The sequence below is a fragment of the Meleagris gallopavo genome, chromosome 2, assembly GCF_000146605.3.
Source record: "Meleagris gallopavo isolate NT-WF06-2002-E0010 breed Aviagen turkey brand Nicholas breeding stock chromosome 2, Turkey_5.1, whole genome shotgun sequence".
NCBI lineage: Eukaryota > Metazoa > Chordata > Aves > Galliformes > Phasianidae > Meleagris > Meleagris gallopavo.
In genome coordinates, this window is record NC_015012.2 from 18,380,155 (window position 1) to 18,392,684 (window position 12,530).

Here is a 12,530-nt window from a genome sequence, read left to right on the forward strand (position 1 = left end):
AAAGGACAAAGAAAAAAAAAAAAGGGACTAATAATTAAATGTTGCTTATGCAAGATGAAAAACCACATTGTTGCTTCTGGGCACAACAGCCCTGGCAAGCCCAGCACTATCTCACAAGACAGGAAGCAGCGCTTATGAAGGGAGGAGGAGCAGCAGCTACACTTGCCAGATCTTCCAGCAATCTCCTCTGAGAGGCTCTGTCTCCATGCATGGCTTCTCATGCTTCAAGCAAATATACCTGGGAAAGTTTTCAGCCCTTACAAGATGCATTTCTCTCCCACTTCCACTGAAATGAACATCCTCCCCATTCTTTTACCTCCTATGTTTGGTCCTTCCTTCACTGTCAGTCACTTTTGTCATTACACAACAATGAAGTTCTTCCAGCATCACCTTGCACATCCTTCCCTACACTCCGTTCCTCAGACTTCCCTTGTTTTACCTTCTAAAACTTATATTCTTAGTTTTAGGATGCTTCTATAACACTGTTCTACAATAAAGCCTCCTCTCCCACTACTCCTTGTGTTTGCTACACCTGTTAAACACTGCATGCAGCCTCAGGCATTGTGATGGAGAGATGTAGGAAGGTTGAGGGACTCCTGGTAAGAAATCCATGCAATTCAGATAAGTCAACACCTTATATAATAACACCTGCATGAAGAGTACTGTACATGAGACTGCAAGGGGTAAATATGACCAAGAGGCAGAGTAGTGGCACAAAAAAGCACTAACAGGCAGCTCTTACTAATTGATGAGTCTCCTGAAAAAAACGCTCCAGGGACAGCTTGCTTCTCTACAAGTGAGGCAGCAAGTAGCATGCCTAATGAAAATCCAGCACAAACACACTCACCTTGCTGCCTCTGGTTCATCTGATTAGGTACAGAAAAGCCCCATTTCTACAACAGCCTGCACTCATTACTTAACCAATATTTCACTAAGTATACCTCCACCCAGTCTGAAAAGGAGATTGCCTTACTCACTGGCTATATATTTATATAAAGAACCCAAGTATCTGCAGTGGGTGCAGGTGTCAGTTATTTTCATGGGCACAGGCTTGCTGGAGTCAGCCTCTCTCAAATGAGCTCCAGCTGTTTCTCATCACAATGCAAATTCCCAGCTGTGCAAAGGCCCTTTCTTCCCTACCTCCGCCAAACCCTTTCTGTCCCACATTCCTCAAACATGGAGGTGCAATGAGCCGAGCTCAGGGAATGTCAGCTGTATTCCTTCCAGGTGCATGATTAACAGCTCTCAGAAAGCCCAGGGACGCCATTATCTCCATTTAGGATGTCTGAACAGTGAGGTCAAGCCAGAATATATGATTGTTTTGACAGGCTGGTGTGACACCATCACAGGGACTCATAGAGTAATTCTTTGTGATGGCTGTCAGACATTGAGCACACCAATGGCTTTCATCAAAGATTCCTGTTACTTCTCTTAACAAGTGAAATGTTATTTAGGTACCTTTTCTGCGAATGTACGTGGCCAGGCTGCAATCTTGACAGCGAGCACCCGGTGACCACCTGCAGACCTGAACCCCATTCAGTGGGGAATCACACTTCTCTCTTGTTTAAATCACGTTTAAAATCCCAGAGCATCATTTCCTGCCCTCAGTCTCTCAGTCTGGCTTATACCGTCACTTCAAGAAGCATGAGCACAAATTCTGCTCTACCTATTCCCAGCTTGATTTGCGCTTAAGCAAATCAGGCTGCAAAATATTTTTGAATACCCTTGAAAGTAAGGGTGATAACTAATTCAAATTTGCACCCACAGGATCTGACCCAGGCTCTGTGGCGCTGCATACTCACAGCAGATGAGTGAGCAGCATCATCAGATATAGCAAATAAGGGTAGCAAAAACAGAGATAAAGAGGGGTTTGGTATAGTTTATTTTTCTATCTAGCAGGTTTTCAGCTGAATAAGTGCCAAACTGATAGAACAACCATGACTTTTACCCAGTAAATAACTGCTGGGAGTTGGTAATCCCTTTTTGCTTTTGAGCTTCTTAGCAAGATGAACTATGCTTTACACAAAATATGCTCTAGCCAGTATTTCCACAAACAAATGCACAGAATCCTTGCAGTTGAGTTTAATGGATTTAGCATGTGTGCAAGCTGACTCACTATCTAGCTAGAGGAGCCTCTGCTTGAATTTGTTTACACACAGAGGAAGTTTTGTGGGGTTGTGATGGTTTCTATGAAAGACTGAATTTGCTTCTTTCAGTGACAACATCATCTGATCAAGTTCATAAATCATTTAATGTCACCAGCTGAACAGGAAAATGCAATTGGAAAACAAACAAAAGAGAGATAAGTCTTAATGACAATACAGAGTGAAAAAAAAAAGTCTTTAGATCATTTTCTTCCCCTCTCCACAAACCCTGAATTTTCCACTGCCTCGCTCCAAGCCCTGGGCCACCATACAGAAGTCAAGCTGAATGCTGGAGTCCCGAGGCACACTTTCTAGAGAAATGTGTATATTTCAGCTTCATAAGACTTCGAATGAAACTGCTTCCAGGAGAGACACAGGAAATAAACTACTTTTGACAGACAGCAGTAACAGCTGGAGCCCTACCTGGTACAGCTCAATTCGCTGCTCCGAGACCCGTGCCTTTGAGTTCTGCAGGCGGAAGACCCTGAACTCAGCCTTCACCAAGTTGGATGCATTTTTCTCCATCGCCGAGACGTCAAATCTAACGATTCTGAAGTAAAGGCTGTAATAGCTTGGTGGGATGGCATCTGCAAGAAGGCAATGCAATTATATATTTCTTAAATGATAAAATACTTTTTCTTTCATCTATTTCAATACAAGACAGCCAGAAGGCACTAAGGGAAATATCTGTAGCATGATTCAGTTTCCAATGGCCAATTTAGTATCATTAACAATTTACCCTTAAAAAACCAACTCCACATGTGTTTGATTATAGGAAAAGTAGATTAATAGAGATTAACAATCACTTCCATCTCTACTTCAGGGCATTCATTTAATCCCACTCTTTTGACAAACTGGTGGAAAATCCTGGATGCTTACAAATTGGAAAAAAATCCTAACAGTTTGTAGCTGGCAATTGCCTTCAGACTTGTAAGGAATTCACAAGAGATACACTAAGAAGACAAGTAACAGGAAATTGTTTGATCTGTATGTTCTCTAACATCCATTTTCTCCCAGGGCATGGCATATAAATTAGTCAGCTTCGGGTTTTGTTTTCTATTTAGTTATTAAAGATTTTATTGGAACAAAATATTCATTCTCATTATAGCAAGGGCAGGAATAGAAGAGACAAAAGAAAAGGAAAAAAAAAGCAAGCAGGTAATAGACAAATAGAATTACAGGCTTATTGACCATTTGCAAACAGTAGAACTCATAAATTTAACCAACCACCATGATATGCTGCAGGGAAATTAGGAAAAAAAAAAAGCAGAAAAACAGAATCAAGTCTTCAGTAATGATATCGTAAGTATCAGTTTAGGTTTCAAAGCAATCCTTTCCTCCTTTGCAGCTGTAAACCCTGACTGAGGTTAAGCAGCAAAGTACTTTTGCACAATTCAGATTACCCTGAAGGGTTCAGTGATCATCTGAGGCTGTTCCACCTAATTCTGGCTAAAAGCACAAACAGAAAACCATGTGCAGAAATCTCTGAACATGCTCTGTATGTGTGACATTCTCCACACCCTGTTGTTTGGCAAGATTTTCCTCAAATTGCAGAGTGGGCACGGTGAGCCAAATTCAGGGATGAGTCAAAATGACTCAAAGGCCCTGATAAAATCTCCATTCAAGCTGAGGGAAAGGTTTCCTTTCCTCTTACATTTTGAAATGTACAAAGAAACAGAAGATGAAAATTGTATCGCGGAGGCTGTGGGGGGAAGATTTTCAGCAGAGGAAGCAAACTTCACAGGTTTCCTTGGGGTCACGCCAGCACAAAGACTTTGGATAATGATTATAAAATGTTAAGTTTTCCCACTAGTCTTATAGCTCAGGATTTGTCATGTAGTGGTGTGAGACAACAGCCTGTACATTAAGAGAGGCGAACAATTAAGCTCCTACGAGGGGCGCAGGCTGTGTCACAAATCCTGCTGAAGCCTTATGAGGGCCTGTCCCAGCTCTCTGGCCACCCAGACCATACATTCATTCAACTACTGCTGGAGTAAAGTACTATCTTCTGGAAGTTACGTAATTCTTCATAGATGTATTATGCATAACATAGCACAGATTGGAGAAAGTAAGAAGAGGAGCTTGGGGGGACACCTCATGGCTCTTTCTAAACACCTCCAAGGAAGTTGCAGAGAAGTGGGTGTCAGTCTCTTTTCTCAGCTGAGAATTAATAGGGCATGAAGAAACTCTCAAGTTGTGTCCAGGAAGTTTTAGATTGAATACTGGGAAGAATTTTTTCATGAAAAAAGTGGTCAAGAACTGGAAATGGCTGCTCAGGGAAGTGGTAGAGTCCCCAGCTATGGAGGTATTTAAGAGATGTGTGGACTAAAAAGTGCTTCAGTGGTGGGACTCGGTAGGTCAGGTTGATGGATGGATGGACTTGGTGATCCTGAAGTTCTTTTCCAACCTCGACCATTCTATGCTTCTACCTTTACTTCTAGTGATTAATGATTAAAGATGCTTTGAATAAATCATTAATAATGCCTATTCATATTATTGAAATACATTATTAGCTTTAGGACCACCTTTCAAACATTTAGTGTTTCAAGACTGCCTATTATCAGAACCTCTGAGCAATGTAGCAATCCCCAACTGCACAAGGCAGCACTGCTCTCACACATTTAACATCCAGTTCGTATGAGCTCTTCAAATAACTATTTATAGGCTCAGAATAAATATAAAGTATCAGTCAGTCACAAAATAAAGCATAATTAAGTGTATGTATCCTCTTTACATTATTCACAAAATTCTCCTAGATAATTGAACCAAAATTAGTTTTAGAATGTTCAGAGGTGAAAAATCCTAAAAATGATCACAGAGACGAGAAAAATCTTAGAGAGAAAGGCAGGCCTTTCTGCATTATAAGTGACAGTTCTCAAAATGTTTAAAAATCCTCTGAAAGAGTATTTTCCAAAGAGGGCTTTCAATATGGTCAAATGTGCAAGACGTATAAATACAACCCTGAAGCCCCAGACTTCCCTGTGGTTCCATTTAATTAGGAAAAAAATGATTCTCAAATTTTTCATATTTGCAGTATTCTAAAATAAATCCTAATGCATCTTGATCAGTACTGTTGTCCACCAGATACAACCTTATAATGAGAACTAAAAGAAAAAGGGATGAGTTAATCCTCCAGTAGCGTTGTTCCTCTTTATCTTGAAAAATACATGAATGCCAGTCTCATTCAATGCCAGTCTTCTCCCTCAAGAAGACCTAAATGAAGGTCTTTCTGAGTAAAGCTGAACTTTATGTGATGATGATCTTCATTTTGAAAGATTTTGAAAATTCTTACGAAAGCTACTCAATTCAGAGGTTACATTCTCATTTAAGAGGGAAATAATCTCCTAAATTTATTTTTTTCTGCTACAGAAAACTCTAAGACTACTACTTGTTTCTCTGCCAAACCCAATCCTACTAGGAATATAATTTGGCATAATAATATGTATGTATAAGATTGATGCTTCCAGGATGAGTTGTAAGTCGTCCTTCCCCATCATTTATTTGAGGCATCAGCCTACAATTTCCTACCCTGTGGACAAACCAAACGAGCAGACAGCCACTTGCCCTGGCACAGACAAACCCAGTCCATCTTGATTTTATTTCAGATGCAAAAGTTCTATTTAACTGTCTGGTTGATTTATATTTAGCTTCTAACTTATTTTAGAACTTTGTTGGACTTTATCGATAGCCTTTCTTTTCAGTTTTTGTATTTTAGATACCATACATTATAAATGTGTGAATATGCAACCAAAAGAATTTTCATAAGCCATCTCTACATTTGTATTTTTTCCTCTCGTTCATTTATAAAGGAAACAATAACAGCTAGAGAAGGAATACTCTTCCAGTGTGCATGCTTTTGCATTTCTGTGTGAACAACACAGAGTGAATGAGTATTTACCTTCTGCTGCACACTAGCAATGGAGAAGAATGAATTCTTATCTTAAATAAATTTCATCTCTTTCACAAGACAGTGTTATACCTTGCAACAGACCATAAGAAATTTGATTTATTCTATCATTCACAACAGCATCCATGGGAAATCTATACAGAAAAAGGCATTATTTGTATACAACTAAAATTAAAAAAAAAAAAAATAGGCTTTTTACTAGCTGGAGCTCTTTCCCTGTGAAAAAATGGCTGTTTGCATACTTGAGGTTCACGTGAAAATTCATCAACATGAGGACTGGGAATTGAGACTATCAATTCTCTGCAAGGGAGTGGGAAGAACCCTATGGAGTGTAGAAGGGTTTGGATTAGCCTTTTAAGCGGTCTCAGATGCTGCAATTTATGTCTCTGTGACTCCACCTTAACCTGGCAAATATATCTATGTAGTTGCAGTTGGATATCTGGATTTCACTCTGATTTTGGCCCAATTACTCCAGCAGACGTTAGGATGACTCTGAACAACTTTGTACGCTACTGCAGACCAGATTCCTTAAGTATTCTTTGAAAGATTATCATTAATGAGTGGAATTAAATCATTATGTTTCCTGTAGCTTGGAAAAAACAATTTTCTTTTGTTTTGGAGAGAGGGGAATAGTAAATACACAGGAAGATTCCATTTTTACCATCTTTCAATTATTCATTAATTCAACCCCTACACAACTGAAGACTTTCAGTTGTAATAATCATAATCACATTCATCAGAGTAAGGCTGAGATGAGTTATAAAACACAGTTATAAAAAGGTGAAGGTAACTTCCATCTTCTTTCCTTTAGTCTAACAGCTCCCTGTGCTTAACACTGAGCACTACAGGTTTAGCTTGTTTATTCTTTTTTCTTTTTATTCCTCGTATGTACTTAAATTTCACCAGCTGCTTTACCCAGGACAGTTCATACTGCTAGCTTGGGAAGCTTTCCACTATGTGAGTTCTTACTGACTTTGTTCAGTGTTCATGAGTGATACCAGCCTGCAGCATTGTCTCATTTAATATTATCATAGGATCATAGAATCGTTAAGGTTGGAAAGACTACTAAGATCATCTAGTCCATCCATCAACCTGTGCTTGTGACCACACTAGAACGTATCCCTCAGTGCCACATCTACCTTTTCCTTAAAAACCTCCAGGTATGGTGACTCCGCCACCTCCCTGGATGGAGCAGGTTGGAACACCACCAGGAGACTGCACACATCCCCTCACCAATCATCCAAAACAGCAAGTAGATTCCAAGGGACTCCTCCTGGAGGAAGGTGAGATGGGTTTGAACTCCCTCAAGCCAAAAGTGGGAACTGAAGGAGGCTGAACCCCAAGATGTTCTCCTAGAGATACTCCCAGAGTCAGGGACCTCCTGCACAACAGGACAAACTTTTGTCTTCAATAGTTGTGTCATACCAACTAAGGCCTTTCTCACAAGTACTACATGTACTGACATTTCAAGAGAAAAAAAAAAACACTCTGACACAACAGAGAGTCGTGCTCATTTTCTGGAGAGGAAAAATTCCTAAATCCAATTGTATCCAAACAAGGGCTTTTTTTTCTCCTCTGAATTTTCACTTCTGCTACTGAAGCAAACAAACAACAAAAATATTGTGAATATAATAGTGAATTATTTGCATAGCCCAAGATAGACAATGCAAGTAACTTTATATTCTCGTTGGAGGAGGCCAGACAGGCCGACATCACACATACACTCAAACAGGAAAAGCTGAGAGCTTCAATCCAATCCTTCCATCAAGGGCTTGCAATAAATGCTCCAAAGATTTATTTTTATTCCCTTTTGTGTTTATTAAACTTTGGAGGGTTTCTTTTCCTTTTTTTCTTTTCTTTCTGGTGCTCTGCCCATTCCTTATTCCAGCAGTTCAAAAAATGGAGTGCCCTTTTTTTCTCGCCTTCTTTTTTCCCTCCTCTTCTCTCTAACTGCAGTACATGAATGGCTATGTAGTAGGCTTTGAAGCAGCACATGCAAATATTTACAAGATTAGCTTGATTGTTATTAAACGCAGTTGTTATGCTTTCCTCTCTCTGGCAGGCTTCCCTTAGCCCTCTGACTATTAGGACCATTTAGGCTGTTCAGATTTCAGCTCACTGATAGCAAATCCTCAATTTTTTTTTATTTTTTATTTTTTCAACAAACAGCAAAACTGCTGACAATGTAGTGAATAAGGCTTTTGCCTTGTCTCTGGAGCAGCCTTCCTGTCAGAACAGGGTAGGCACCCATCTGCAATGCAACACAAGGCACAATGTCTGTGCACTGTTACTGCACTTCTTTTGGCTGAAGAACCCACACCAATAACAGGTGGCAAGGCATTTACCACTTAATGAACCTCAGATATGTAATTTATCCAAAGGGAAGGAGTACGGATGATTCATTATGTCACATTACCTAATACTTTCAGCCTTAATGCACTTGGTTAGCCAACACTTAACAAGAGAGATGGACAGGAGTCAACAAAGGCAGAGATAACTTCATCAGGAAAATAGAATGAGAACAGTTTGGGGATCCAATTGCTGTATGGCCCTTTTAAAGGTCAGATCAATAAGGACTGAAATCTAGTGGCTCCTTCCTCTTTTACCACCACTACTGACTGCTGGGCCTGTCACCCCAGTAAAATGGGGAAGCCTTACCATATCTTTACTTAGATAGCACATCTTACAGTCCTGAGATAATCCCCCTTGGAATAAAAACAAAGAAATCAAACCTTACTCTCACAGTTCTTCCTACTATAGCTATTTAAGCAGGCCATTCTTCCATCAGTTATGCTAACAGAAGCCAAATTTGAAGGCTATTTTAGTAAATTCCTACCATATAGATCAACTATATATCTTAGTATATATTAGCTGATCTTTTCTTCTTTGTAATGAACACCCAGTGAGCTCCTGCCATTCAACAGGGAATCCATACACTCAGTTATTACTCCATAAGCTGGCTACAAGGGCTAAATAAATATCACTAGCAGACTCCAAGGTGCTCAGAGCTAAGATGCAGTGCTTACATAGCACAAATGCATGGTTCATTTTCTGAAAAGTCTGTCAAGCTTCACATGTCCACAAAGTATACACCAGTGAAGGTCTACATGGGCAAAGATTTCTAAGAAAGTAGTTACCAGACTTTGTAACTTATATCCCCGTTGAACCACTTGATATTCCTCTTTTAAAATACACCAAGATCTATGACAACATATGAAAAGTAATCAACTCCAAGACGTTCTCCTGATTGAAAAGTTAGGTACAATAAGGAAGAGACAGAAATTTTCTGAAGAAACAATTATGGTATGTATTCCTTAAAATCTGATATGGAGCTTCTGGTTTTGCTGCTACTTTCTCATCATTTCAGCAAGTCTGAAGCAAATAAAGACTAGTCAAAACTATGAGCTCAATAGCCCAGTAACCTGGTTGTCTAGTTTCCAGATACTCAAATCAGGGTACTACTGTTGCTCTGGGATTTGATAGACTTTGACACTTCTATATAATTCTTTTTTATTTCTTTGTTTCCGTAACCGTGAAAAAATCATCCGGTGGCCTTTGGATCAAAATGCAGTTGGCAGCAGAATGTAGGTAGCCCCTGGAAAATGACAATTAGGGATTATGTTGAGTTCACAGACAAGCTGTAAAATAAGACTCTAATTATTGGAGGTGTCCTAGCGAAGTTGCATTGGATTCTTGGCAAAAAGTGGCTTTGTGGGTCACTTTGAAGACAGAAAGAGAATGGCATCTTGCTACATGCTTCCTAATTTGTGTCAGTTCATCTCTAGTAATATGCTGAAGTTGGACACGAGTCCTACAGCAGGCACCAAACCCTGCCAAGAAAAGCAGCTATTGTCATTTTAAGACTGTAACAATATAAAATGCTTTAGAATTTTGTTTTATTATTTTTTTCTAATTCTTCTCCCTGGGCTGAGCTGGGCAAATCATATTACAAGCTAATTCTTAACAGTATTTACATGCTGCAACTGAAACTGACTTTGGATGTTCCTTAGTTTGGTCTGAGACCACTGCAAAAAGGACCACAACTTTCATGTAGTTCATGAATTGGCCAACTTAACTGAATCTAATCAGCCATAAATCCCTCATTTCAATCTTTTTTTTTTTTCACCCTGTAGGAATTACTCTGTCACGCTTTTGCAGTTATTCCAATAAAGCTACCAGTTTACATACTCAATCTGAAACATAATTTAGCCTGAAAAAATCCACAATGTTTGTACCAATCAAGGGTAGATAAAATAAGTATTTTGAAAAATCAATCACGGCTTCTTTTTTTCATCTCTTCTCCATCCTACTGGTACCATAAGAAGAAAAACCGCTGGGCCAACACAATACGTTTGTCCACCTCCTGTCTGGTGCAACACTAAGAGTCAAGAAGTCTAGGCTACAACAGACTTCTCTAATTGGCCTTTCTTGCAAAAAGTTCACAGCTATTTATTCTTCTATTCAGAGGAATTAAATTTAATATTGAAGAGAAAAACTGCACTGTCCTTTATCTGAAAAGCTGACCTAAAGCCTCTGACAGAGCCCCTGACAATGATGGAGATATTGTTTATATCAGGTTTATGTCCTCAAATGTGTGTTAAGATGAATCAGCACAGAGATTTCAAAAACATTTGTTATTGCTCCTTTACAGCCAAAGGCACTTACAAGCTTTGGTTGTTTGCAAACTCTCTTGTCCCAAGACCATGTTCTGTTGAATAAAACTACATTCCTGCTTTTTTTGTTCTGCAGCTTTTAGGAAAGCGAGAACTGCCTTGAAGATTGTTTCTTCTATAAAACAAAATTCTTAAGTATTAACTTTTAGCACAGTCAGACTGAGTATTAAGCCATAACCTCTGAAGCTGGAGAAAGATCAAAAGTCAGTTCAAGCTGTAAACTCATAGCTAAAATGAAAGGGGAAACTGTACAGTCTCTTTTAGGAAAGCAAAAAAACAAACAACAAAAACCAAAAGTCAGATACGATGTGACCAGTGCTGAATGATGCTACTTCTAGCAGATGAGCATGGGGACTCTCCCAGACTATGGCCCCCTGCTCTCAGGATAAAGCAGCACATGTAGCACAGACCTGCACCCCATCCCTATATCCCTAGAAAAACAGCAATTTGCCTATTTGCAAAAGCTGAATTAACAATAAATGTGAGCTAGCACCTTGCATGGACTACCTTCAAAGCCCCTGGATGCATCCTGGTCTGCATATATTTTCTGCCATTAAGAATACTTGAAAATGAATCTCCTGAAGAAAAATTCTGTAACACGAACTCACCCGACTCTCCTCTCTGCTTGACTTTAAGTCTTTCCAGGCTGTTGGCTTGCTTTCCCTCTCCCATGCCGAAACACAGGGGCTGGGTAATGTGAAAACACTAATGCATCACAAGAGAGCTATATTCAGGTCTTAATTTTGAGCCATTGTGTAATGTTTAACTGAAGTAACCTAATTACTTGAGAATATTCTGGAGAGTGGCAAATGCCAGTTTTTCCATTCTGGACCATCTTGCAGCATAAACAAATCTCCACACATTTTAGAAAGCCCAAAAGGTCTGACCCCAGTTCTCGCCTCCACCAAGTCCTATTTACACATCTCCTGTCACACAGAGAAGCCAAAAAGAAAAGCAAATACAAACCATACTGCTATCTATGTTGCTCAACAAAGAAATCTTAATCTTGTGGCAGATTAAAACACATGGAGAGAAGAAACAGCAGAACAGCCCTCTTTCTCAAACTTAACCCCCACTATAATCTCACTGTTGCTTATGCAACACTACATTGTTAAAAGGAAAAGAGAAAAACACATCCTTGATTGTGTTCTTTACTCTGAATCTCAGACACGTGTAGCAAGCCCATGTCATTCATTCCCAACGGGAGCCACCAGATCCTTTTCTGCTGGGAAGGTGCCCAACAACCTAGCAGAAAAGCAGCAGCATCTATCAGCAGGCATTAGCGCAAGTTACAAAGGTACCAAAGTCTCTCTGAAATCCAAGTGATGTTTCGGTCCTATTAAAGTTACTGACAAAACATTCCCACTGCTTTCAAAAGAGCCAGGGATTTACCCCCACACTTGTATGCACTAGAGGATTTTCAGCACAAGTAAACCATCTCCAGCTTCTCTGCTTCCTGTTCTCTGTGTATTTAGGTTGCCAACAAAAGGTCCTTCAGCTTTCAGCAGTTATTTTGTGAACATTCAAGGAAGAAGAACTCCTTTCAAATCCCCATCAGGATCCTTTGACTGAGATCCCAGGTTATCATGTATCACCACTGAAATCAAATATGTAAATAGATTTGTGTTGTGTTTGGAAAATTCTCAGGTATGTACTTTGCTATTCTGCTTACACTGGAATGCAAGAAAAATACTCCTAGTGTCTTTCATCTCTCTCCATAAAGGGCTGCTCCTCTTTCAGCTAGGAATCATAAGCAAGAATTGCAAGAACAATCTCCTATCTCTCACCAAAAAAAAAAGAAAAAAA

The 12,530-nt window shown here is 39.5% G+C and overlaps 1 protein-coding gene across 1 annotated transcript in view; it reads right to left on the reverse strand.

Annotated features, from left to right (window-relative positions):
- The window catches only part of TGFB2 (transforming growth factor beta 2), a 60,967-nt gene that overhangs the window by 18,653 nt on the left and 29,784 nt on the right, over positions 1 to 12,530 (reverse strand). The window contains exon 2 of the mRNA XM_010706695.3: positions 2,568 to 2,731. Within this exon, the coding sequence (XP_010704997.1) occupies positions 2,568 to 2,731 (164 nt within the window). The remainder of the gene's footprint in view (positions 1 to 2,567; positions 2,732 to 12,530) is intronic.